Here is a 22,177-nt window from a genome sequence, read left to right on the forward strand (position 1 = left end):
ATGAAGGCCTGGGGTGGAGAGTGGGGACAGGCTAGAAGTGGTTAATGGGGGGAAAAAGCAGGACTTATGTAATACTTTCAACAATAAAGATTTTTTTAAAATAATAAAAGTTATTTGGGTTACTTCTCCCTCCCCCTTCCTCACCTCAGTGTGATTATATAATTCATTTGAAATACAGTTCAGGTCTTTTTTTCTTCTTCTGTTTGTATTCCATTTTACGGTCCTTTTCACCACCACCACCACCCTATCCCTGTTGCTTTTTATTTTTTAATCTATGGTTTATTCATCCTTTATTTTTGCATAAATGAGCTGATACATCTATGTTTTTTTCTCTCCTTGTTTATTACACTTTTTTTGGTACATTAAATTTTTTACAGTATATTCTGGAAATTTCATAATCAGTTCATAAAGATCTTCTATGTTTTTGGTTTTTCCTATTTACAGCTGTCTGAATGTAACATAATTTATTCAACTCACTATCCTATTTGTAAACATACAGATTATTTTCAGAATTTTGCAATTATAAACAATGCTGCAGTGACTAGCTTTGTACCTATATATTTATTTTAACATTGTTGGGTTTGGGTCTTCAGGATATAGTCCTAGAAGTGGAATTGCTGGGTCAAAAGGTAAATTGATATGTAATTTTGTTAATGGTGTTTCTGCAAGGAAACTATGAGAGTCTCTATTTCCTCAGAGCCTAAACTCAGTGTGTGTCATTTTTCAAAAACAATTTTGCCATATTGGTAGGAAAACAATGGTATCTCAGTGTAGTTTTCATTTACATTTGTTGATTTTTCATTGTTTTTAATTTTTAAAATTTTTACTGATTTTGAGAGAGAGAGAGAAAGAGAGAAAAACATCGATGTGAGAGAGAAACACTGATCGGTTGTCTCCTATATGCACTCTGATAAGCGATAAAACCTGCAACCTGTATATGTGCACTGACGGAGAATCAGACTGGTGACCTTTTGGTGCATGGGATGATGTCCAATCAACTGAGCCACCATGGCCAGCGTACCTTTCTTTTTTTATGTCAGGTTGAATATCTTCTCATATTTAATAATGCCTTAATTTTTATATTTTTTATTTTTGTGAATTGTCTATTCATATTGTTTTACCTTTTCTGACAGATTTTGGTGATTTTTTCCCCTGAAATTTTTACATATTAGTGATATTAACTCTATGATATATTTTGCATATATTTTCTCCCTTTTTTAATTTGTCTTTTGATGTTGCTTATGGTGGGTTTTTTGTTGTTTCATGTGTGGGGTTATGGAAAATAATTTTTTTATATAGTCAATTTATCAATCTTTCATTGTGTCTTGATTTTGAATCATAGGTAGAAAAGCTTTCACTGAATGCTGGGTCAAGAGAAATTCACTCATGTTTTCTTCTAGTATTTGTATGATTTCATTTTTGCATCTTTATCCCCATTTATTTGGAGTTTGTTGTATTTTGAGATAGGGATCTAATGTTTGCTTTTCCCAATGGATTATCAGATTTCTTATTTCTACTTAATAAAAAATTCACCTTTGCCTTCTAGTGAATAATCAAGTTCCATAACTACTTGGTCTGTTTTTGAGTTTCTGTACTAGCAGTTTTCAAACTCTCTTGGTAAGAAGATCCCTTTTAGTATTGTCAAACATTTTTGAGATTCTCAAGTAACTTTTGTTCATGTGGATTATAGTTTGTTCACTTGATCTGTCTTGTGGTATGTTGAAGTCTCCCATTATTAATGTTTTTATATTTCCTTGCATCTATTGCAGCTTTTGCTTTATAAAAGTAGTCACTGGGTTATTTGATACATATATAATCATAAATGTTTTATCATCATTTTGAATTAATGCTTTTGGGTTTAAATTCTAATTTGTCTGGTATATCTTTACCTTTCTGAATCATTTTTGTTTTACTATATCTCTTGAATACAACATATACTTGGGTCTTGCTATGTGAGTCAAACTGAAAATCTTTTTCTTATATTAGGCAAGTTAAACCCATTCTGATATGATTTATATTTTTGGTCTCACATCTGTCACTTTATGATTAATATGCAAATTATGTTATATTTTCTTTGCTTCTTCCTCTACATGATGTGTTTCCCTTGTTCTTTTGTTTAAGTTCCTTTTGGTATTCGGAAATTTTATAGCTTGTTCTTGTAAGATTATCTTTATATGTATACTTATTTTAATGTCTTTATTCCCTTGCTTTCTTTTTTTTTAATTCTTTATTGTTTAAAGTATTACATAAGTCTCTTTTTCCCCCATTGAACTCTCCCCAGCCGCTCCCACCCCCCGGCACATGCTCTCACCCCCCCTTCTGTCTGTGTCCATTGGTTATGCTCATATGCATGCATACAAGTCCGTTGGTTGATCTCTTACCCACCCACCCACCTTCCCTCTTAGGTTGGACGATCTGTTCAATGCTTCTATAACTCTGGCTCTATTTTCATCAGTTTATGTTGTTCATTATATTCCACAAATGAGTGAGATCATGTGACATTTACCTTTCTCCAACTGGCTTATTTCGCTTAGCATAATGCTCTCCAGGTCCACCCAGGCTGTTGCAAATGGTAAGACTTCCTTCTTTTTTACAGCAGCATAGTATTCCATTGTTTATATGTACCACAGTTTTTTAATCCACTCATCTGCTGATGGGCACCTAGGCTGCTTCCCAGTCTTAGCTATTGTAAATTGTGCTGCTATGAACATAGGGGTGCATATATCCTTTCTGATTTCTTGGGATATATTCCTAGAAGTGGGATTACTGGGTCAAATGGGAGTTACATTTTTAATTTTTTGAGGAAAACTCCATACTGTTTTCCACAGTGGCTGCACCAGTCTGCATCCCCACCAGCAGTGCACAAGGGTTCCTTTTTCTCCACATCCTCGCCAGCAGTTGTGGTTTGTTGCTTTGTGGATGATAGCCATTCTGACAGGTGTGAGATGGTACCTCATTGTTGTTTTAATTTGCATCTTTCGGATGAGTAGTGACTTCGAGCATGTTTTCATATTTCTCTTGGCCGTCTGTATGTCCTCTTTCGAAAAGTGTCTATTTAGGTCCTTTGCCCATTTTTTGATTGGATTGTTTGATCTTCCTTTTGTTAAGTTGTATGAGTTCCCTGTAAATTTTGGAGATTAAACCCTTGTCAGATATAACATTGGTAAATATGTCCTCCCATGCAGTGGGCTTTCTTGTTGTTTTGTTGATGGTTTCTTTTGCTGTGCAGAAGCTTTTTATATTGATGTAGTCCCATTTGTTTATTTTCTCCTTAGTTTCCATTGTCCTAGGAGCTGTATTGGTAAAGATATTGCTACGACATATCTGATATTTTGCTGCCTACAGATTCTTCTTAGATTTTTATGGTTTCCTGTCTTATGTTTAAGTCCTTTATCCATTTTGAGTTTATTTTTGTGTATGATGTAAGTTGGTGGTGTAGTTTCATTTTTTTTTCCATGTATCTTTCCAATTTTCCCAACACCGTTTATTGAAGTGACTGTCTTGACTTCATTGTATGTTCTTGCCTCCTTTGTCAAATATTAATTGAGCATAATGGCTGTGGTTAATTTCTGGGTTCTCTGTTCTGTTCCATTGGTCGGTATGTCTGTTCTTTTGCCCGTACCAGGCAGTTTTGAGAATAGTATCTTTGTAATATAGCTTGCTATCTGGTATTGTGATCCCTTCAACTTTGTTCTTCTTTCTCAGGGTTGCTGTAGCTATTCAGGGTCTTTTTTTATTCCATATGAATTTTTGGAGAGTTTGTTATAGATCTGTGAAATATGCCATTGGTATTTTAATTGGGATTGCATTGAATCAATAGATTGCTTTGGGTAGTATGGATATTTTAATGATGTTGATTCTACCAATCCATGAATATGGTATGTTCTTCCATTTGTTTATGTCTTCCTCTATTTCTTTTTTCAACATCCTGTAGTTTTCTGAGCACAGGTCTTTTACCTCCTTAGTTAAGTTTATTCCTAGGTATCTAAATTTTTTTGTTGTTGCAATGGTAAATGGGTTTTTGTTTGTTTGTTTGTTTGTTTGTTTTTTTAGTTTCTCTTTCTGTGAGTTCATTATTGGTGTGTAAAAAAGCCATAGATTTCTGGGTATTAATTTGTATCCTGCTACATTGCCGAATTCATTTATTAAGTCTAGTAGTTTTTTCATGGAGTCTTTAGGGTTTTCTATGTACAATATCATGTCATCTGTGCATATAAACAATTTTACTTCTTTTCCAATTTGGATGGCTTTTCCCCTTGCTTTCTTACTTAATCTCCTACTATCTGGCTAGTGATTATTGAATGATATTCTTTATCTCCTATCTATTGCTTGTATGTTAATAAATGATCTTATTTTACTTTTCTCTTGCTCTCTCTTCACCTCCATTTTTAGTTACTTTATTTCTACACATAACATACAGCATATGACATTTAACAAATGACTCATCCACACTCATCTTCACTTTTATATATTAATCTTAGCTCTACAGGAGTTGGCAAAAGTAGGTTTACAATTGCTGGTATGAAAAGGCATGCAGATTATGATTATTACTATAGCTTTATTAACTCAAAAGAATGTCACAATGCAACTGTACACCTACCTTTGCCAACCCCAGTATAATTACATATAGCAAATATTCGCCATTAATCTTTTTGCTGAACATCCTCAGTCAACTTCTTGGTTGGATGAAGTTCATCTTTATTCTTCAAGATGGACTCATGAATACAGAAGTCCCCAAGCTCTTGCATATTTAAAACTTTTTCTATAACCCTGATACTTGAAAAACAGCTTGTTTAGCTGTCGAGTCCTTACTGTTCTTGAGGTTGTTTTATTATCTTTTTTTTAATGTTTTGGGGGGTGTGTGTGTGTGTGTGTGTGTGCACGCGTGTGTGTATTTATTCTCACCCGAGGATATGTTTATTGATTGTTTAAAGAGACAGCAAAGGGGGGAGAGAAAGAGAGACAGAGAACACATCAATGTCAGAGAGGAACATCGATCAGTTGCCTCCCATATGCATCCCAACCAGAGACCGAATCTGCCTGGGCTGTGTATTGTTTTGAGAAGTCTGTCTGATGCCAGTTTTAAATTATTTTATCTTTTTTCCTGGAGGCCTTAAGGATATTTTTTTATTTATTTTTGAAGTCTTAACTTTTGAAATTTTAGCAGGATATGTATTAAGAGTTCATTATTGGAGGTCAGTTTGTCCTGGCATCTGGTGGGCCTTTTATATATGTAGATTTTAGAGACTTCTTATATGTAAATTGGATATTCTCTTTCTTCTATTTTAGTCATTTTCTCTCTGACACTTTACTTTTTTATCTCATTTTTATTCTCTTGTTTTCCCACTGTTCTTCAATGTCCCTTATTAAATTTTGTTTTTTATTTTTCAAATTTATTCTTCCTTAGGCATTTTATAATTGAGGCATCATTTCTAATATGATTTTTTCTTTCTTTTCTTTTCCTGACTTGAGTTCATTCTTTCCTTGATTATTTCTGTTTAGTTTTTTAGTTTCTGATTGAAGATGGAGTTTTCTTTGTTCCCTATATCTAAATACCTGTTTGGAAATATTTAAATTAGGATGTTGCGTTACAATTTTCTTTTGTTTCATAATTGGATTATTGGGAGGGGTGCGTCAGCTGAATTGCTTAGATCCTTATGTTTTCTTTTTGTAGTAGTTTTGTATAGATGAATACTACCTCTGCATATCTGTGGACAAGTTTGGTCACTTGGGATGGTTTACAAGATTACTACTTCAAGAACTTTCTTTTCTGGAAGTTTAACAAAGAACAGTGTCTTAATTGGATGATGCCTTTTAAGTAGGAGAAGAAGTATAGGTCCAAAATTAAAAAAAAAAAAAAAAAAGACATGCAGGATCCTAAATTTCTCTTTTTACTACATTTTCCAAAGCATTTCTCTCCATCTCAACATTATTTTCCAAAAAAAACATTACCTTTCCTGTGTGTACTTTTAACTTCTTTCTTTCTACTCAGTATTCTACCAGTACACTTTTTTGGTATTCTCACACTAATGTGTATACGTGTTTGTTGAGTTGGCTCTGACTCCTGGCTACCCTATGGATGAGTGATGTCTTCAATGTCTTATCCTCAGCAGCCCTGTGCTGCTCCTGTAGGCTCATTCCTATGGCTTCTTTTATGAAGTCAAGCCATCTCATATTTGGCCTTCCTATTTTTCTGCCCCCTCCCGTTTTTCCCAGCCTTATTGTATTTTCCAAAGAACCCTGACTTCTCATGATGTGCCCGAAATAGGACAGCTTCAGTTTTGTCATTTTTGCTTCCAGCAATGTTTCAGGTTAATTTGCTCTAGAACCCACTGGTTTGTCTTTCTGGCAATCGAGCATATCTGTGCAGCTCTCCTCCAACACCATATTCCAAATGAATCAATTTTTTGGACAGCCCTTTTCACTCCAACTCTCGCATCTGTACATAGTAATCGGGTATAGGAGGGTGTAAGTGATCTTAGCTTTGGTCTCTAATGGCACATCTTTGCTCTTAGTGATCTTCTCTAATTCTTCCATTGCTTCCCTTCCAAGTCCCCAACTTTCCTTGATTTCTTGGTTGCAGTCTCTGTTTGAATTGATTCCTGAATCAAGGTAAGCAGAATCTTTAACAATTACAGTGTTTTCATTATCAATGTTAAAGTTGTGTATTTCATCTATAGTCATGATTTTTGTCTTCTTAATGTTTGAATGCTTTAGCGCTTTCTTCTTTTACTTTAATCAGAAATTGTTTCAAATCATTGCTACTTTCTGCCAGTAAGATGGAATTATCCTGCATGTCTTAAGTTATTGATATTTTTTCACCAATTTTCAGTCCTTTCTCTGAACCTACCCCAGTTTTTCATATATGTTCTGCGTGCAAATTAAACAGAGATAAAATGCACTCTTGTAGGACACCTTTGCCTATAAGAAACCATTGTCTCTCCAGGGCTCCCTGTGCACAACGTAGGTTATATATCAGAACAAACAAATGCTGAGGCACGCCCATTTCTTTCAGAGCACCCATAGCTTGATCGATGCAATCAGAGGCTTCACTGTAGTCTACAAAACGTAACTAACTTTACTATGCTCCTTACTATCTCCTTTCTTGAAAATTGGAATATATATTGAATGTTTCCAGTCTTTAAGCCATTGTTTTGTTTTCCATATTTGTTGACATATTCTTGTTAGAATTTTGACAGATTGGGTCTCTGTGCCTTAAAGTAATTCTACACGTATTCCACCTATCCCTGGTAATTTATTTATTCCCAATACTTTTAGGGTGGCTTTCACTTCACTTTTAGAATTCCAGGTTCTTCCTCAGAGGAATCTTCTTTCTTATGGTCAGATAATATACTTCCTTGTTCGTTGTTCAGTATTCCTAATCTGGGTTTGAATTTCCCTTTTATTTCTTGAATCTTCTGGTAGAGATCTCTTATTTTTTCTTTAATTATTTTTTGTTATTTGTTGTCTTTTGTTTGTTTGTTTGGTTGGTTGGTTGGTTGGTTGGTTCTATTCTGTCTCCTTACACTGACTATTGTAATAGTTCTTTTTATCACTACGTGATAGTCAATGAAAAATTGCATTCAGGATTCTAACCCTGCTTTTGTCACCTTTTATCTCACCTACCTCTTTTTCATGCTTCTCTGTCATGCATCTCAATTTTTCTTTCCCTTTTACTTCTGGCATTATCTTTCTACATTCTTCTCTAATAGTATTCCTAGTTCCAGTCCACAGTTCTAGTTCTCAGTTAATTAAGTTTAACAGTGCAATTCTGTTTTCTCTGTGGCCTTTAAATCCATCAGGAATTATATTTTGGCATTGCAATTCTTTTAGTGCTCTTCGTTACCTTTACTCTAATGTTTGATATTAACAGGTGGTGGTCAGTACCACAGTACTCACACTTAGGGTGGTCTTTTTCTTTCTGAGTGGTTTTTAGGTTTGTACCTAGTTCCCTTTTCTCTTGCAGTTTTCCCCAAACTGCCCTTCCTCTTCATGAAAGCTTACACTAGGAGAATGGGGAAAAGCTTACTGGGATTTCTGTATACTTTCTACTTACACATAATTTGAAATTTGGATGTTCTGTTATCTGGTTAAACCTAGGTTTTGTGATATCTTACTGGTTTTGTGATGTCTTATTGGTTCTTTTTGTTCTTTATTGTTCTTTTGGAGGCTATGTTGGGAGATTTAGACCAGCGTTACTCCTTGAGTTGGAAAATTATTCTTTCAGTCTAAAAACCAACAGATCACTTACTGCTACTTGATTAATGCTTCTAAGGCACTGATTGTGATTCCTTGTACAATAAAATGGGCCACAGAGGTACTGCTATTTTACTCCACATTTTGATAAAGGTGTTTTGGTTATAACATCCATTAATTTAAAAGTATCCAGTGGAAACGTTTATTTTAAAAAATTAGTAACAGTTTCAGAATATGGTTAAGATAGTCTAGTCTTTCTGGCAGGGTATTCAGTGAGGTATTAAATAAGAAGAGGAATGTGGAAGTGATTGTAATATGTATGGACTAAAACTTTTCATTTGTATTTCATTCCTTGAGCAGTTAAATAAGAATAGCTAATTGAAGCCTATTGTTTTTTAAGCTTAATGTGTGTTTTAATTAAAGAAATTTAACATTCCTGTTTTTATTATTTTATTATCTTTCATTGTGCTTGCACTGAAATCCACAATAAAAACATCTTAAATGTTAGGTTTAGATAAATATTAATGTTGCAATTTAGGATTGATAGTTTCTGAAATAAATTTGGAAAACAAAAAATAAGTTGGTGAGCCCTGGCTGGTGGTGCTCAATGGGTTAGATCATCTGCTTGCACACTGAAGGGTCTTGGGTTTGATTCCGGTCAAGGGCATGTACTTGGGTTGCAGGTTCAATCCCCAGTCCTGGTTGGCACATGCGGGAGGCAACTAATCAGTGTGTCTCTTTCACATCGATGTTACTCCCTCCCTCCCTCTCTCTCTTTTCCCAAGTGCTGCACAATTGTTCCACCCCCACCCCCACCCTCACCCCATCGCTCCTTTCCATTCTCTCTTAAAATCAATGAGGGGAAATATCCTGGTGAGGATTAACCAAAAAATTAGTTGGTGAATTTCTGTTAAGTATTACACTCTTACTTTATGAGTTGACAATAATAATGATCTTCTTGTTGTTACAGTTGGTGGTATCTTTACTTCTGTGCCTTCTGGACTGGATCATGGCCTTACCCCTAAAGACACTGCTCCAACCAGTCCATGCTACAGGAGCAGAAAATGATAAAATAGAAAAGTCAGTCCTCAATTGCATTTATAAGGTAAACTTCTTTGCTTTATTATTTATTTGGTAACCAAGGGTTTATAAAACCTAAAGAAATAACATTTCTTAGTGTTTTCATTTAGACTAGGTATTTTATAAGAACATAAATTTATCTTACAGTATCTTGATAATTAAAAAGTAGTTTCTATAGTACACTGTTGTTTTATTGCCAGATTTTGAAGAGTCAAATCTTCGTTGAATATAAGCATCACTAGTTAAATTTTACTTCTTCTTCTTAAGAGGTATTAAATTTTACCAGAATCAAAGAGCTAAGTTTTAAACTATTTAAAATTTTGTTAAGCTCTTGCATTATGAGTGGACTTTTTTCTCTTTTTACTTTATTTATTTTTACTGAAAAGGAAAACTTGTATGTTTCCCCCCTGTATTTTCAGGTATTACATGGATGTGTTTATGGAGCTCAATGTTTTAGCAATCCAAAGTATTTTCCAATAAGCCTATCAGACTTGGCATCTGTAGATTATGATCCCTTTTTGCATTTGGAAAGTCTGAAAGAACCTGAACCTCTGCACTCTCCTGATTCAGAACGATCTTCTAAACTCCAACCAGTAACCGAAGGTAAAATGGATTGTCTTCAGGACAGTATTGTTGTTTGGGTTCTCTCAAGGCATGATTTGAGGCCTTGGGTAGAAATGATGGGTGAGGATGAATAATGCATGTTTTACTTTGTAGTTGTTTACCTCACCATGTATATTACTGCAAATTTTATTTTCAGTTTAAGAAATACCTTTATATACACAATTGCTAAGATTACATGTGATGACATTCCCTTTATACTTCTAGCTAAGTTATTCTGGTAAGTTCTTTTTGATATTTTACTTTCTACATCATAGGATTTCTATAATTAAATAAGAGATTTAGCTTTGGAGTCTGACAGGCATGGTATTGAATGTTGACTCTCATTAAATAGCTAAGTAACTATGTCTGTATTCTTATTTATAAAGTGGAGATAATATTTATTCCCTCATAAGGTCGTTTTAAGTACTAAATAAAATAATATGTATAAAACCTTTTGCATGGTTCTTGGTCCATAGTGAACTCAGTAAGGTATTTTTAAAGCCACATTGCTTCTACATTCAGAGTTTACTATTTGATATAAGGGTAAGGCAAAGATGTAAACAAATAACTTTATGAGTATAAAAATAAAAGTGCATTCAGGATACATAGGTAGCTCAGAGGAACCCAGTTTATTGAAGGGGTTAAGGAGGTTATATACATGATAAAATTAGTATTAATAGCACTTTGACAATATTTTACAGGAGTTGGCAAATTATGGCCCACACCTGCCACCTGTTTCTATAAATAAGGTTTTATTGGGACATCTCCATGTGGTTCATTTATGTATCATTATGACTGCTTTTGTGTAAAAACAGTAGTGTTGAGTAGTTGCAACAGAGATTGTGTAGCCCTAAAGCAGAAAATATTTTGTCTGGCCCCTTACAGAGAAGTTTGCTGATCTCGTATGTTAGACTGATTTTAGGGAGGTTAACTCAGGAGTAGAGAAACAAATCCTGAGGCTGTTGCAATAGTCCAAGCAAGAGTTGTTAAAGGCTTAAATTAGATAGATTTTTCCCAGACTAGACCAAGAACATGAGAGAGTTCAGAGGCTTGGGAGGGGTAATGAGGAGGGCTTAATTTGGGGTGCCCATTGGATATTTGCATGAAGATATATAGTAGACTGTTTCTTGTATATACAGGTCTAGATCTTAGCAGAGAGGTCTCTGTTAGGAATATATATTTGTGTGTGTGTGTGTGTGTGTGTGTGCGCGCGCACGTGCTGAGAAGAAAAAGTTGGAAAGGAAGGAAAAAACAGGAGAGAGTAATTTTTCAGAAACAAAGAGAAGAGAAAGATTTTTAAAAGATTGGCCAGCAGTATTAAATGATAGAGAGGTCAAGTATAAAACACTGACAAGTATGTCTGCTTTAGTTTCAGCAGAGAAGTAGGAGGCAGAAGCGGATGTCTATGGGTTGAGGAACAAAAAGGAGTTAAGGAAGTACTGTAGAGCCATCTGTCAAAACTACTCTTTAAAGAAGCTTGACTATTTTAAAAAAGAAAAGAAAAGTGATAAAACAGTAGGTAAGCTAAAGGATGATTCGGGGTTAAGGGATTTTTTAAGGATTAAGAGAGTTGAAATTAATTATAAATTGAAAAAGCTGAGACGGAAAGTAGGAAGGTGATCAGCATTAGTAGAGTGAAGTTCCTGACAGGTGAGCTAGAGAGTATAGGTGCTAATATTAGCCCTTCTTCTGAGACCAGAAAAAAGAAGTTGGAAGTAAACTAAGAGGATTGAGAGAAGTTTTTGAGGGCCTGAAAGAAGATGAAAACTACAAAGTTTTGTTGGCACCAATCAACATTCAGTAAGGTGGATATGGCAGAAACACAAACTATGACTTTCAGAATATTGGTATATGGTATAACCATGGAATCTAAGCTTGGTAAGGATTGACCTGATGCTAGAAATGGCTAATAAATTGGAAGAAAATGGAGTGGTCCAGTGAGTCAGAAAGTAGATGTGGTTAGTAATAAGAAGTTAGAACAATGATTCTCAGCCTTGGCTTCACATTAGGATACTGATGCTCTCATCCTGTCAATAAAGGTTTTAATATATTGATCTGGGATTGCAGGGATTTTTAACCCTTTGCACTCGCTTGCTTTTTTTCTCGATTCCTTTATTCTACTCGGGATTTAATGTTAACCGTGTCGAGTCACACTCGACATCCGAGTGCAAACGGTTAAAAGCTTTGCAGGTGATGAATATGCAACCAAAGTTGAAGACCACTAAGGGAATCAGTATGTTAGGACAGTGGTTTTTAAAATGAGTTTTTAAGCAGTGAAACCTCTTCAAATAAATTTCACAAGGAAGCCCAATTTGTAAAACTTTTTAAAGTAGAGCTGCAGCAGGATAGTGGCTGGGATCCTACTGACTTCTGTCCTATCCATCTCCAAGGACTCCACAAAACAAATTGGGAAATCACTAGACTAGGAGGTTGTGGTCAAGGAGTAAGCTATTAAAGAAGAGTTTGAGTTGTAAATGCAGAATAGTTACAAATGATTAAAACATCTAGGATGTGATCATGATAGTATTTTGAGTTGATCACAAGTTGGTAATAATTTGTCTACCACACAATATACAAATGAAATAGTTCATATATAATAGAGATATACTGGACAGTACAAAATATTTAGACAATAATTAATATCTCAACTTATAATTATTTTTCTAGATTTGGCATAGTAAAATAGAGTGTTTATTTTATCTAAAAACAAAGTTATATGAAAATAGTTGCCTTTTGCATTAAAAATGTATTTTTTAATAAAATTGACATTCACTATTATTTTATATTAGTTTCATATGTACAGCATATGGTGGTTAGAAAATTTTAATTTACAGAGTGATTCCCCCAGTATTTCAAGTACTCACCTAGCACCATTCTTAGTTATTATAATATTATTGACTATATTTCCTATGCTGTACTTTACATCCCCATAACTATTTTATAACCACTGGTTTGTACTTCCTAATCACTTCACCTTTTTCACCCAGTCCCCCAACCCCCTCCACTCTGGCAACTATAAATTTGTTTCCTGTTGTCTGTGAATCTGTTTCTGTTTCTTTGTTTATTTTGTTCTTTAGAGTCCTAATATAAGTGAAATCATATGGTATTTGTTTCTCTGACTATACTAGTATATATGGTACTTGTTTCTCTGACTTATTTCACTTAGCATAATACTCTCTAGGTCAGTGATGGGCAATATTTTGAGCTTAGTGTGTCAAACTTCGCCAAAAAACTGAGCATAACTCGGGTAGTGTGTCACTTTGAGGAAAAAACATTATTTCGCAAATGTTTGATCCTCAGGAGCAGCAAATGTTTCATCCTCGGCATGCGGCCGCCTCAGCGGCCGCGTGTCATCAGAAATGGCTATGCGTGTCAGTGCTGACACGCGTGTCATAGGTTCGCCATCACTGCTCTAGGTCCATCTATTCTGTCAGAAATTGTAAGATTTCATTCCTTTTTATAACTGTGTCTGCGCGCCCGAGCGAAGTAGAGGCCCAGTGCATGAAATTCATGCACTAAGCCATCAATTGGACATGCTTAGTGCTGCCTCCAAGGCAGGAGAGGCAGGACCTTCTGGCTCTGGGAGCACACTGACCACCAGGGGGCAGCTCCTGAATTGAGCATCTGCCCCCTGGTGGTCAGTGCATGTCATAGAGACTGGTTGTTCTGCCATTTGGTTGCTTTGCATATTAGCCTTTTATTATATGTATAGGATATCTTACAGCTTTTTTTCATCTACTCATCTATTGGTGGGCACAGTTTTTGCATTTTTAAAGGTGTAAAATGATAAAAGTTTGATTAAGGGCAGTGTAGTGTATTTCTTAAACAGTGAAATAAATGGTTTACTATGTAAAGGCAAGTTTTATTGTATTTCATACCAAATTTACTGTACTGTTAACAACAGTCACTTTAAAGACAGAAAGGTAAAAATTTAAGTAAATGAGCTTTATATTGGTACCAGATACTCTGTGGAGTACTATTCTCTAAATGTATTCAGTTATTCCCTTTGGACTTTCTTAAAGGTATTAAGGACCAGATAAATGCAGAAGCTTTTAGGAACAGCTGTGAACTAACAGCAGGTGATTCTGTGATCTGTGGTGACTACATGCTGCATTTTGGGGTTTTTAATGTGGAGAAAATGACTAATCATTGTGCCCTTGTCTAAGGCATGCTTCATCATCTTCAAGTACTTTTTTGGCCAAAGATTTTTAAACATAGAGTGTCCCTAATAAGCTCAGTATTGGATTGAACAAGTCTGATTTCAGAACTATTGGCAGGAGTAGCTGTAATTATTAAATTTACTAAAGAATAAAGAGAGGTAGTGAAGTTGGCTTTTTGTCAAATGGCAGTAGTCTTATTAGCAAAAAGTCATCATTTGCAGAGTCGGAGTGAAAGGAGGCTCCAAAGAATTCATTCTGTCCTAATTATAGTTTCACCTATACATATTATGCAAAGCTAATATTTAAAGCATTTGCCAAAATTAACTTCCTCTGCATGTTCTATTAGAGTGCAGTGAATTGCAGCAGCTTTTTATGTCTTGTTGCTTTTGTATGCCATAATAATCTGTAATTATGGGTTTGCTGCCAATGCTGTTAGGTTTGTTTAATCTGACAATCTGAAAAGACAACCCTGAATAGACTTTTTAAATGAATCCTAGTTACACAAAGCCTTAGCAGCATCGATATCTTCATTTTACATATTCTCACAAGGCCAGTTAGTTTAGAATTTCATTTTGAATTTCTAAATTAGAGCATTTCATGTTTTCTTTATATCTAAGCATATTTATAGAAGAGAGATATGTATGTTCTATAGTTGATAACTCAAAAATATATCTAAATAAAACTATCCTCCCAATAAAAAAGTTGAGAGATTTTTATCATTTTGTATTTATATATTCTAAATTTAGAGAAACTACTTAGGAAAGAAAATGCTTTTGCCTATATCTGAAATCTAAATGTGTTTTTAATATGAATAATATGAATAATTATGACAGATTTGTGAACAAACTCATTTATATTGCATTCCCACTACTACTTCTTTTGGGGGCAGAATCTATAGATGGACTGGTACCTGGACTTAGGGAAAGAGCTGGTTCATTCGTACAGTTTGTTTATAAGCAGGTTTTAAAAAGGAACTCATAAAACTTATGTTGTTTATAATGCTCTCAAAATTGAAGGACTTATATTATTTTGTTATATCTAACTTTGTATATGAGTTTTCAGTTTATTTTTACAAAAAGTCTGTTATTCTTAGAGAAAAATGGGTCTTAAAGAGTTTATGTAATTTGTTCATGATCACAGAGCAAATCAGAGACAACATCAAGAATTCTCTATTTTCTGTGATCTATTTCTATTAAATTATACTCTGTTGCTTCTGCAAAAATGATTCTCTGCTTAAATAAAACAGGTCACACCCGGCTGATGTGGCTCAGTGGTTGAGTGTCAACCCATCCACCAAGAGGTCATGGGTTCGATTTCTGGTCAGGGTACATGCCCAGGTTGCAGGCTCTATCCCTGGTGGAGGCCATGCAGGAGGCAGCTGATCAATGTTTCTATCTCTCTCCCTCTCTCTCTCCATTCCTGTTTCTCTAAAAATCAATAAAACGTATATATTTTTTTTAATTTCAAAACAAAGGTCCATGGCTTCTAATTAGCATGTGAGGTTTACTCATCTGTAAACTTGCAAAAGGAATGCTCTCTAGAGAATTTGAATCAGAAAGAACTGTTGTTCCCATTGCCCTGGTTTAACTATAAACAAAGATCATTTGCTTCTGTGTTGAAAACAAACAAAAATACAAGTCACCTTTTAAGCTTATTCAAAATAAAAAAGAAAATAAAGAACAGAAAAGTATTTTCCTACATCAAAAATTTTTAAATCTTTGTTTTATTACCATCTATATATATAAAAGCCTAAGCTAATGATGTGCACTGACCACGAGAGGGCAGACACTCAACACAGGAGCAGAAACCACAGGCATGGAAACATGGAACAGACTGATGAAACTCAGAGGAAAGGGGAGAAGGCAGGAAGAGAGTAACCAAAGATCTTCTATGCATACTAGAGACGTGCACGGGTGGGGTCCCTTGGCCTGGCCTGCGCCCTCTCGCAGTTCGTGACCCCTCGGGGAATGTTGGACTGCCGGTTTCAGTCCGATCCCCGCAAGCCAGGCCAAGAGACCCACTGGTGCACGAATCCATGCACCGGGTCTCTAGTTTAAAATAAATTTAGTCTTATTTAAATGAGTTTTTTCAGTTGATAATGGCCATATATTTAATAATTTATGCTAAGTAATGCTTTTTGAAGTTACTCTACACAGAAAAAAATTGAATTCAGTGTTTGCATATGTCATAGTGATTTGCCAAAAGAAAAGGCAGTTGACCAAAAAAGAAAAAAATATGAAAGTCAGAGTTGTAGTAAAGATGGAAATAACACTACGCTGGGAAGCAAAAGACGAGTACTAATGTAAAATCTTCTATAGAAAACAGGCATATCACTTAACTTCTGTGAACCTATTTGTCCTCAGGTACAAAATAAGTACTGGCTAGAGTGTCTGTAAGGCCCCTTACAGTGTTAATATTTATTATACTCTAAGTTGTAATTAAAGAAGAAAAAGCAAGCTACCCCTCTGTTTCTCATCAGCTAGTGACATCTTTTTACTTTGCTTATAGTCTTGAAAATGTAGAACTGAATTAAGTTTAATATTTAGTGTTGTTCTCTAGTGTTGAATAACTGATTTTCAGAACTAGCCATAAATATAATGGCTGGAACAGCTCAGTGTAATTGAGTTTTTACGTAAAATGTTCATATGTACATCTTATGTAGACATAAAACTTGATTGATAATGGAAGAAGATTGAAATTTTGATGCTTGGCAACATTTCAAAATCAACCATAGCCCAAACAAAGAAAACTGTTCTTTTATAGAGTGGAATCATGGAGATGCTGTTATTAATATTAGTGGCTGGTTTGTTGCTAACTCTGCCTATACCCAGTGGTGTTGGTTCTGAATCTTTATGGCAATATCCTTGAAAATGTAACTGTTCACTCTTGCCTTTTTTGTTGTTGTTAATCTTCATTCCATTTTTTTCCATTAATTTTTTTAGAGAGAGTGGGAGAGGGATAGAGAGGGAAAGAAACATCAATTGGTTGCCTCCTGCACGCGCCTGAGCTGGGCTGAGGATGGAAGATGCAACCCAGGTATATGCCCTTGACCCTAAATCGAACCTGCTACCCTCCTGTGCACGGGCTCACACTCTAACCATTTGGCAACACCTGCCAGAGCTCTCTTGCCTTTTTTTATAAAGTAATCACCAGCAATGCACAAGCTAGTCTCCTTATAAACGTTTAAAATTGGTTTTACATATATATATATATATAGAGAGAGAGAGAGAGAGAGAGAGAGAAAGAGCGCGCGCGCAAGAGCGCGCGCCAGGGTCCGTAACGACCAAGGCTCGACCAAGCACCAGAAGTCAGTGCTGGGTTGCCATGGCACTGACTGCCAAGGGGGCTCCAGATCAGGCCCAGAGAGAGGCCTGCAGAAAGAGAGGCAAGGTCTGATCCCTAGCCTCCGTGGCAGCTGTTGATCAGCCGTTGCCTCTCTCTTTCTCTCCTGGCTTCGGCAGCAGCCATGCCTCTATTTCTCTCCGGGCCTACATGGGGGCTGCTGATCAGCCCTGCCTCTTTGATCAGGCCCAGAGATAGGACTGGAAACGCTGATTGGCATAGAAACCGACCAATCAGAACCAAATCTGGGTGAAGTGCCAGGAGCCAATGGCTGCCTAGGAGGCGGAGCTTTTGACACTGATTAGCATAGAAACCGACCAATCAGAACCAAATCTGGGTGAAGTGCGAGTTGCCAATGGCTGCCTAGGAGGCGGAGCTTTTGATGCTGACTGGGAAAGAAACCGACCAATCAGAACCTAATCTGGGTGAACTTCGAAGGCAGAACCTAAGGTAGGGGCTGATGAGGGGTTTTAAGGGCAACAGCTGTTTAGTATAAGGTATAAGAAAGCGGTTCAATTTTTTCATGACCAGTTTGGTAGTATAGTGCATATGGCTGGCTATCAGTCCAGATATAGGGATTATGTGTTTTTGTCTGCCAAGAGCATCTCCTGCTGAAAAAGGCTTCTCCACCCCCATTTAAGCAATCCTATCCTATATAATCTATCCATACTACTAAAAGGGTAATATGCTAATTAGACCAGGTCAACTGGCCATCTTCCGGACATCCAACTTCCTTTCAGACAAAGCCATGGTGGTGGGGGCCGAGGCAGAGGCAGTTAGGAGCAATCAGGCCGGCAGAGGAGGGCAGTTGGGGGCAAGATCAGGCCGGCAGGGGAGAGCAGTTAGAGATGATCAGGCAGGCAGGGGAGGGCAGTTGGGGGGCAAAATCAGGCTGGCAGGGAAGGGTAGTTAGGGGCAATGAGGCAGGCAGGCAGAGGCGGTTAGGGACAATCAGGCAGGCAGGTGAGCAGTTAGAAGTCAGCAGTCCCAGATTGCAAGAGGGATGTCCCCCAAGGGGTCCCCAGTTGGAGAGGGTGCAGGCTGGGCTGAGGGAAACCCCCTTCCTCCCCCCCCCCCCCCATGCATGAGTTTCATGCACTGGGCCCCTAGTTGAGATAATAATTTACATAAACTAAGATGTATCTTTTTTTTTTTTTTTTAATCCTCACCCAAGAATATTTTTCACTGATCTTTTAGAGAGAGTGGAATAGAAAGGGAAAGACAGGAAGAAACATCGATGTGAGAGAAACACATTGATTGGATGCCTCCTGCATGTGCCCCAACCAGGGCCCAGGCCAGGGAGGAACCTGCAACCAAGTCACGTGCCCTTGACCAGAATCGAACCCAGAACCCTTTGGTCTGCAGGCCAACGCTCTATCCATTGAGCCAAACTAGCTAGGATAGATTTATCCTTTTTTCATGTAGTAATTTTACTATATATTGATTATGTTGGTGGTTACACAGTTCTATACAGTTACCAAAATTCATCACAAAGTACATTTAAAATTAAGGAATTTACTGAATATAGATAATACTTTGATCAACCTATATTTATTCTGGCAGCTAGACTATAGTATTCCCAAATGATTAACTTTCAGAATATAAACAATACTCTGATCACTCTGTAAATCCAGAGACACAGTCATTCTGAATCATGTCAGTAACTAAGACCAGAATACTGTAAGCACACACACAACCAACCAAAGTCCTCTTTCTACATGAATGATTATACTTATTTACCAGGGGCAGCTCTCCTCTCATCTCCCAGGTGAAAAGTGTCAAGATAAACATCACTAAATTGTCCCCACTTCTTGACACCACTTATTCCAAAACTGGTTTCCACATCAACTCTCCTTAGAATGACAGTGGCATTCTTGGACTAGTTGACTTTGACAACTTATTGTCTATCTCCACTTCTTCCTTCCTCCCTTTACACCCTCTTTCTGTGTTCTCTGTCTTCTTTGTCCCCTCTCTTTTCCTTCTTTTGGTTCTGCCATTAGGCACCCTGCCTTTTCAGGCCTCATATTGCATCGTTTTTTGAGCTTTTTTCTTTGTTACTGTTTCCTGTGATTTTTTTTTTAAGTTACTCACATGGATATGCTCCTTATCTATTTGCTTTCTCTAATGTGCTTAAACAAGGGGGGGAAATGCTTCTTACATACAACTAACTGCTCAGACTAGACCACACTGTCCTGAACGATACTTTGGCGGCGGGGGGGGGAGCAGGGGGACATATGCAGGGCCATAAAATACTTTTTTCTTTAAAATAAAGCTTTTTTTTTTTTATCATGTACTGGCTACACTAACTCACTGTTTAAATTGATCACAACTCTTAAAGTTTAGTGAAAGATCTCTTTTCTCTGAAACTTTTACATCATTGATAAAAGCCATAATTAAGTGACATTTAAGGCATGCTGCAAACTGTTCTGAATCTGCTTATGAGATAAACTTATCAGTTGGATTTCATTGGCTTTCTAATCTATGTGCTAAGTGATTTCAAGTGATTTCTAATACTTCTGATCCTTCTTTTAAGGTATGATATACATTTAAAGACTTAAATTAAGAATCCATAAGCAACATTTTCAAAAAGGGCTCTTTATAAAATTAACAGCAAAACTTCATTAAACAACAGTTTTGTTATTTGCCGCCATTTCTGTAATACAGTCTAAATTGGAAATATTAATAATTACTGAAGTATTGGAGTGTGGTTTTGATAATGTCCCTATTTGTTGTCCAGTGTCTCATTGTTATATGACATCCTAGAAGCAACAGTATTCCCACTCACTTGTTTTTTTTGGGTTTTTTTTTCTAGTGAAAACTCAAATGCAACAAGGATTAATTTCTATAGCTGCTCGCACTGTTATTACACATCTGGTAAATCACTTGGGCCATTATCCAATGAGTGGTGGTCCTGCTATGTTAACAAGTCAGGTGTGTGAAAATCATGACAATCATTACAGTGAAAGTACTGAACTTTCTCCTGAACTCTTTGAGAGTCCAAATATCCAGTTCTTCGTGTTGAACAATACAACCTTAGTGTCCTGTATTCAGATCAGATCAGAAGAGAGTATACCTGGAGGAGGTTTATCTGCTGGTCTTGCATCAGCCAATTCAAATGTCAGAATCATAGTACGTGATCTTTCTGGAAAATATTCATGGGATTCTGCTATCCTATATGGACCACCTCCTGTAAGTGGCTTGTCAGAACCTACATCTCTCATACTTTCATTGTCTCACCAAGAGAAGCCAGAAGAGCCACCTACATCTACTGAATGCTTAGAAGATATAACAATAAAAGATGGAATTTCCTGTCAGTTTAAAAGATTTAGAGAAACTGTACCAACTTGGGATACAATCAGAGATGATGAAGATGTTCTTGATGAGCTTTTGCAGTATTTAGGTGTAACCAGTCCTGAATGCTTACAGAGAACTGGAATTTCACTTAATATTCCTGCTCCACAACCTGTGTGCATTTCTGAAAAACAGGAAAATGATGTTATTAATGCTATCCTTAAGCAACATACAGAGGAAAAAGAATTTGTTGAGAAACACTTTAATGACTTAAACATGAAAGCTGTGGAGCAAGATGAACCAGCACCTCAAAAGCCTCAGTCAGCATTTTATTATTGCAGATTGCTTCTTAGTATATTGGGAATGAATTCCTGGGACAAAAGGTAAGAATAAAGCAGAAGTTTTTCTTAATTGTTTTTATACATTAGTTTTATTTATCTTTTGATCAAGCATTTTAGTCTCTGTTCTCTTCCTCACTATCTGACTTAGAAATTATGGGGCATATAATTGAAAATAATCTTATTTTTCCAACCTTCACAGAAGCTAATAGGAAAAACTTCTTTCTTATTCATAACACTTCTGATACTAAATGTGTGGGTTTTCCACACCATGCAATTCCAACACTGCCTGGAGTTACACAGACCTGAAGACTGCCCCCACTCTGGGCCACCCATACTCTGACTAATCAGCTATAAATCTGGTTCCCACAACCCTTTCCTTGGATTTGATAATTAGCTCTAATGGCTCCAAAACATTTACTTATATTTACCAGTTTATTATAAAGGATAGTTAAAGGATACATATAGCCAGAGGAAGAGGTACATAGGTTGAGGTCTGGAAGGGTCCCACGTGTAGGAGCTTCTGTCTCTGTGGAGTTGGAGTGTGCTCCCCTCCCAGAACATTGAATGCGTTCTCCAACCTAGAAGCTCTGTGAACCCCATAGTTAGAGATTTTTATGGAGGCTTCGTCATATAGCTATAACTGAAATTAACTCAATCTCCAGCCCTAAACCCCTACTCAGAGGTAGAGCTGAAAGTTCCAACTTGTTTTGTTTCATTTTTTAATTTATCTTTATTATTGAAAGTATTATAGATGTCCCATTTGTCCCCCCATTGATCCCCTCCATCCCACTCCTGCCCCCTCCCCAGACCTTCACCATACTATTGTCTGTGTTCATGGGTTATGCATATAAGTTCTTTGGTTAACCTCTTCCCACTTCCACACCCACACCCACCCTGAGATTCATAGGTCTGTTCCATGCTTCTATGTCTGGATCTGTTTCGATTGTCAGTTTATTTTGTTCATTAGATTCCACATATAAGTGAGATCATGTGCTACTTATCTTTCTCTGATTGGTTTATTTCGCTTACCAACCTTTTAATCATGGTTGCTCTTTCTGGTGACAAGGCCTCATCCTGAAGTTATCCAGGAGCCCATCAAGAGTCACCTCTTTAGAACAAAAGCTCTCCAATTACCCAGGAAATCCTAAGGGATTTAGGAACTCT

The 22,177-nt window shown here is 36.6% G+C and overlaps 1 protein-coding gene across 4 annotated transcripts in view; it reads left to right on the plus strand.

The window, feature by feature from the left end:
- RALGAPA1 (Ral GTPase activating protein catalytic subunit alpha 1) overlaps positions 1-22,177 on the plus strand; it is a 278,398-nt gene that overhangs the window by 159,165 nt on the left and 97,056 nt on the right. For all 4 annotated transcript variants that reach the window (XM_079767517.1, XM_079767520.1, XM_079767518.1 and 1 more), the window contains exons 31-33: positions 9,167-9,301; positions 9,696-9,879; positions 20,194-21,055. In XM_079767517.1, coding sequence (XP_079623643.1) covers positions 9,167-9,301; positions 9,696-9,879; positions 20,194-21,055 — 1,181 coding nt within the window. The remainder of the gene's footprint in view (positions 1-9,166; positions 9,302-9,695; positions 9,880-20,193; positions 21,056-22,177) is intronic.

Source organism: Cnephaeus nilssonii (genome assembly GCF_951640355.1).
Source record: "Cnephaeus nilssonii genome assembly, chromosome: 4".
In the NCBI taxonomy this organism is placed as follows: domain Eukaryota; kingdom Metazoa; phylum Chordata; class Mammalia; order Chiroptera; family Vespertilionidae; genus Cnephaeus; species Cnephaeus nilssonii.